This window comes from Felis catus, chromosome A3 (genome assembly GCF_018350175.1).
Source record: "Felis catus isolate Fca126 chromosome A3, F.catus_Fca126_mat1.0, whole genome shotgun sequence".
Taxonomy (NCBI): domain Eukaryota; kingdom Metazoa; phylum Chordata; class Mammalia; order Carnivora; family Felidae; genus Felis; species Felis catus.
In genome coordinates, this window is record NC_058370.1 from 90,081,354 (window position 1) to 90,087,353 (window position 6,000).

General features: G+C 41.0%; 1 protein-coding gene across 3 annotated transcripts in view; it reads left to right on the plus strand.

The window, feature by feature from the left end:
• The window catches only part of STAMBP (STAM binding protein), a 37,679-nt gene extending 31,891 nt beyond the window's left edge, over positions 1-5,788 (plus strand). For all 3 annotated transcript variants that reach the window (XM_045054416.1, XM_003984128.6, XM_006930193.5), the window contains exons 8-10: positions 3,013-3,125; positions 3,665-3,764; positions 5,128-5,788. In XM_045054416.1, coding sequence (XP_044910351.1) covers positions 3,013-3,125; positions 3,665-3,764; positions 5,128-5,184 — 270 coding nt within the window. In that variant the 3' untranslated portion in view covers positions 5,185-5,788. The remainder of the gene's footprint in view (positions 1-3,012; positions 3,126-3,664; positions 3,765-5,127) is intronic.
• Positions 5,789-6,000: the final 212 nt, after the last annotated feature.

A 6,000-nucleotide genomic window follows, 5' to 3' on the forward strand; every position in this document is an offset into this window, starting at 1 on the left:
CAGGGGAGGGTCAGAGAGAGAAGGAGGCACAGAATCTGAAACAGGCTCCAGGCTCCGAGCTGTCAGCACAGAGCCCGACGCAGGGCTCGAACTCATGGACTGTGAGATCATGACCTGAGCCGAAGTCGGCCGCTCAGCCGACTGAGCCACCCAGGCGCCCCTTAAGATTTTATTTTTATGTAATCTCTAACGCCCAACATGGGGCTTGAACCCACAACTCTGAGATCAAAAGTCACGTGCTCTGCCAACTGCGCTAGCCAGGCACCCCTACACACCAATTTTTTGAAGAGTTTAACTCACGGGGAAAGGAAGAAAATGGGATGGTGGCTTAAGGAGTAGCCAGGTTGAGAGAATATTTGCTTGATTTATGGTTTAGCATAAAGGTTTGAACATGTGTTTTGTTTTGATTTTGTTTTTTTGAAACCTTTGTATTTGAAATATATAAGAAAGTACATAAGGGTAAATGGATATTTCAGTGAATCATGAAACAAAACATCTGTGTACGTGCATGACGCAGGTCAAGAGATAGAACATTGTGAGAGGCATGGTCCCACCCCCATGCTCTTGTCCTGTCCGCTTCCCCTCTGATACAGGCAGTCTCTCTCCTGACTTTTCCAGAAGTCCTTTGCTTTCTTTATAGTTTTACTACCCTAAATGTATATCCCTGAACTCAACAGTTTAGTTTTGCCTGGTTTTGAGCTTTATATAAATAGAATTATATGATACATATTCTTCTGTATCTGGCTTCTTTTGCTCAACATTTTTAAGGTTTACTTACATTCTTGTATGTAGTTGTTTCAATATGTTTGTACACCCAGTGAGCCAGCAGAGCTTAGTGGAGCATAGTGGAGCCAGGAGAGGAGATGTAAAGGGGCAGAGACAAGGGAATGCGGAGGTAGGAAAGTATTAAATCAAAAGTACAAAAAGGGGGCTCATCTTCATATGGGGGAGAAAACACTCATCCCTCTGAGACAGAATTGAAGGAAGAAAGAAAGATACAGAGATTTTGGAGGTCTGTTTGGAGGGGTTGACGGAATTCCTTTCATTCAACAGTGTTGCAGTCTAGATTCACTGCCTGGCAGGAGGGAGACGGGTGGTTTTAGGAACTGGAGGAGATGGGGGAAAGTTTGGAATAATCACGGTTTAGACTGCAGATAGAATTCAGCCGCAAATGAATAAAAGGATTTCTAAATCAGGGTTCAGCTAGGAACAAATTTAGAGCTGAAGTTTATAGTATTTCAGCTCTTTTCCCCTATGATAATTTCTGTGCCATTCCTTCCTAACTGGAGATTAAAAACAAACAAACAAGCAGGCTGTAAGGTTTGCTCAGATCTTAAAATTGGCAAGAGAATTATGCAGAAGATCAGTTCTTCCTTCTCCACTTTGCCAGCTGTAAAATCAGGTTCCCGGGTCAAAAAGTTTGTATGGTCATGTATTGATCACCAACTACTGTGTGAGCCTCCAGTCCAGTATTCGGGAGACTCCTTCATCTGGCTTCAGCCCTGCCTTAGCTCGTATCCCTGTCCTATGGCTGCTCTGCTCCCATCCAGGCACCGAGGCTGCCCCCAGCATCTGCTGTTCTTGTTCATTTCTGCTCCCTTGGTTTATTGTTTTCTCTTCATAAAAATGCCTTCCTCTGTCTCCAGCATGATGGACAAAACTATTTTTTTCAAGAAATCCAATTGTTAAGGGAAGGAGAAAGAGAAAGCACAATAGAGGGGAATAGAGACTCAAGACAGGGTTTTTTGATTTAGTTTAACAATTATTTATTGAGCTCCTATGTATCCCTATATTGTCTTTCTACTTTAGATCAGAGGCCTGGATCAGCTTGTTCCATGGCCTTGTTTGTCCCAGTTAAAATTCTTTGTTCTAACTGTGGGATGAAAGGTGTTGGCACAGGCCTTTTGTCCCTAGCAGTCTGTAGGATCATATTATTAGGTAGAAACTATTTTTCCTTTGTAGTCACCAAAGTTCTTACCTGCCCGATGAGGATCTGCGTGTGGATTTGCTGTCAGCACTCAGCTAACACGTTCCTGTCCTGCAGGCCTCTTCCACAGTGAGCTGGTCACAGCATTCTGTGGGGTGGTGCTTCTCAGATGATGCTGCACATAAGAATCATTGAATGGCTTTTTAAAATTTCAGGATGGCTATTTCTAGGGGTGGGGCACATGTGCTTTTGACAGGCTCCTCAGGAGCTTCATTTTGTACATGGCAAGTTTGAAAATGCTGATCAAGTACACTTATTTATTTTCTGTGCTTTCTGTCAGTGAAGGTTGGTGGTCTTTTTGAGTCATATTGGGTCGTCTTTTTCCATTCTTGTTCTCTACGGTCACACCCTTCTAAGATTAACATAAGGCATTATATGGTTATTCATTTGTAAAAAAGAACGTGTTCAATAAAACATTAAATGATTGAAAACAATAGAAACTGAATGTACATTTCGATGGTGCTTTAACTGATTACCCTCAAATTTCAGTATCTTGGTCCTTTTCCCAAACAAGATAGGGTCCTTTGTATGATGTAACTACTATTGTCCCCTGCTTCTCCTATCCTTGGATGGTATGCTTTAGCCATAGGACAGCTTTTGTCATTGCCCGTAGAGCTCCACACTCATTCTTGACCTTTTAACACTTCTGTCTGGAAGAGGAATCATTCATCCAACTGTGGTTTGTTAAGTCCTTGACTTTTATCATTTTGAAATATTGGACAGCATATACCATCTATTCCAGAATGGATGACTCTCCATTGCCCTGAGAGAGCTTGTGAGGGGCCAAATAAGTCTTGATGACCAATTAGAAATTATGAGTTTCCTCTCATACTCATGTTAACCTATATTTGTTTACAGTGCTCAAAAGTAATGAACTTCAGGCATACCCTCTTGTGGCTGCCAGTGACTTTGTACTTGTGAGGGGATTGTGGCCAGCTATTGAGAACCATTTGGATCTGTTTCCTTTATGGGCCAGGCTTGGCTGTTTCACTCAGAGGGTCTCAGACATGTTTTTCTCTTCTCAGACTCATCCCACGCAGACCGCCTTCCTCTCCAGTGTTGACCTACACACTCATTGTTCCTACCAGATGATGTTGCCAGAGTCAATAGCCATTGTTTGCTCCCCCAAGTTCCAGGAGTAAGTACATAGATGTGGTTCTGGGCATTACAAGGAGACAGTGGGGAAAAGCCTCCAAGGAAAAGTTCTCTATTTGGAAGACCTTGTTCTGTGTAAAGTATATAGACTGTGGTATTAACTGGCTGTTCTAAAAGGTTTCCTTTTAAGCACCATATCCGGATACTCTTACTATTCTTGTTTAAAAAGATATCAAAGCAACAATTTCAATGCTTTTCTAAGAAAAGGACATAAGAAATTTGAAGTGTTTGACTTGAAGCAATGGGAATTTCAAAAGACTGATGTCAGATTAGAGAATTTAAAATCAAACAAATTATCTCAGTTAAATTCTTTTTCATTCTAAATCCTGTTATTTACTATGAATTCTCCCAGCAAAACTAGTGTGGTGGCAGTGATGAGTCATTCCCTAACTGATTCATTCACCAGAAAAGAGACCTGTGTGCCAGCATAGTTTTGAAGCTGTCTCAAAATGAGTTCTGTGTGTGTGTTTGGGACTGGGTAGACACCTTTGCTTGATTTGGGCCTGCTTTTTCTTATTGCAGAACTGGATTCTTTAAACTAACTGACCATGGACTAGAGGAGATTTCCTCCTGTCGCCAGAAAGGATTTCATCCACACAGCAAAGATCCACCTCTCTTCTGCGTATGTATCTGTGTAGAAGAAATCAGGGCTGTGCTTCAAGCAGGGAGGACGGTCAGAGCTGATGAGGTGCATTGTCTTTTCTGACCCACATAGAAGATCAGCCTCGTCACTTATCTTTGCAAATCTTCCCAATAAGGACATACATGGGAAGCAGTGTGGGATAGCAGTGGATTTGAGTCGTAGCTCTGCCATCGAAGGACTGTCTCACTTTGATCAGACTTCATCTTCCTGGGCCTCAGCCTCTTATCTGTAAAGGGGAGTGACAGTGATGGTAATACCTACTTGATAGGGTTATTGAGAGGATGAAATGAAGTAATATGCAGAAAGCACCTGGTGCAGGAGCTGGCTTGTTAAATGTTAGGTTTTTTCCCTTCGTCAACACCAGTTGCTAAGCCTGTACTTCAATAAGGGATTTGAATTCAAAGGAAAAAAGCCATTTAAGATAGGTAAAATATATTTGATTTTGCAATTTTGCTTAAATAATAGGGATTTTTATGACCTTTCTAGGAAGCTTGTTTTCCTAAGTTGTATTCTGTGAATAAAAAGTTTCAGTTGCTGTTAGAGCAGTATGTTTCAATTTGCCTCTCAAATCTAATGTGATAGGCTGCTTCACTCCTTGCTGGCTGAGGGGTGTTATTTCTTTTGGGTTCATTAAAAAGTGACCAGTATGGAAAAGGGACTCAGAACCTTGTCACATAAAAGGAACTGGGGATGTTTAGAAGTGAAACCTCAGGGAGGCTCTGAAAACCGGCTTTAAGTTTCAGAAGAATTGTTGTATAGAAAGGTATCGAGTGCATTTCTTAGGACTCCCAGAACTAAAACTAAGACCTCGTGGAATGAGTTTTCAGCTGAGCATGAGAAAGCACTTTCTGACAGATCTGTTGAAAAATAGGTCAGTCTGCCTTAGAATGTAATAAGTGTCTAGGTACCAGGATGATGAAACAGAGGCTGCAAGAAAAGTGCCCAGGTTTTCTGTTATAAAGGCCTCTTTGCATGCCAAAAGTAAGCGTTCGCCATGTGTCAGTGGGTACGCTGTATTAGCTGGTTGACATAGTGACCCCCAAAAAACTAACGAATTCAGCAATTCTTTCAAATAAGTCTGTATTTTGTGAATGTCTCTGGAATATACATTCATTTGAAAAGTGAATGAAGATATATGGGCCCACGTTGATTCAGGCTATGTACAGGTAGGGATTAGAAAGTTACTGATTCCCAGACCCCTTACCATAACTGCCATTTAAGTAGCAGCCTGGCTTCCAGACTGGGAACCACTGGTCAGAATAAGCATGTTAAGTAAGTTTTAAACAAATGACTTCTTAGAATTTTTTAGGACTTTCTCTTTCTTTCTTTTTCCCTGTTGTAGAGCTGCAGCCACGTGACCGTTGTGGACAGAGCAGTGACCATCACAGACCTTCGATGAGAACTTGACTTGAACACCTCCCAAGAATTATAAAACCATACCAGTGTACTGTAGCCCCTTAATTTAAACTTTCCAGAAAGCTCTAAAAGCTTTTTTAGACAGAATTGAAAGTGAGTATCACCTGGGGGAAAACTGATTTTCTGTTTCTGGTTTGAAAAAAAATAATTGGCTGTATTTCTTAGGCAAGTGTGGAGAATAGCATGACCATGCTAAGACAACTTTTCAGTCTGGCTGCAATTAAAAAATTAAGTTGTTAAAATGGTGTAGTGAACACTTACATACCCTTTGTTCTACATTCACCAGTTGTTAACATTTTTTTTCTTCTCAGCTAGCCTTCTGGTTTCTCTGCCAACTTGTTTATTGTTTACCTTTGGAATTTTTAAGGGCATCTCTGCAGAAATTTGGAAGCCATTTAGAAAATCTTTGGGTTTTTCTGTGGTTTATGACAATATTAATGAAGCTGATTACATGGATGAGGGACAGCCCACCTTGACCAGATGGTGGGGCTTGAAAACCCTGAAGAATGATTTTTGTCAGGAAGTATTGTTATTTAACAAATATTTCAGGATATTTTTTCTTCTACAATAAAATAACCATTAACTTATTTTGTGTGTGTGTGTGTGTGTGCTCTAGAGTGATCTGTTTGATCAAGTGTTGTCTAAACAGGCTAACTGAAAGGTCTGGTTGTTTGGGGAAAGGTGAGGGGAAAATGGAATTTGAGCTGTGCTGGTATTGAAGGTGTGTCCCAGTTCACAGTGAACTGTTGAGTGGTTTTTGTCTGCCTGTTGCGTCTTCCAGGGCTGTGAAATTCTCTGT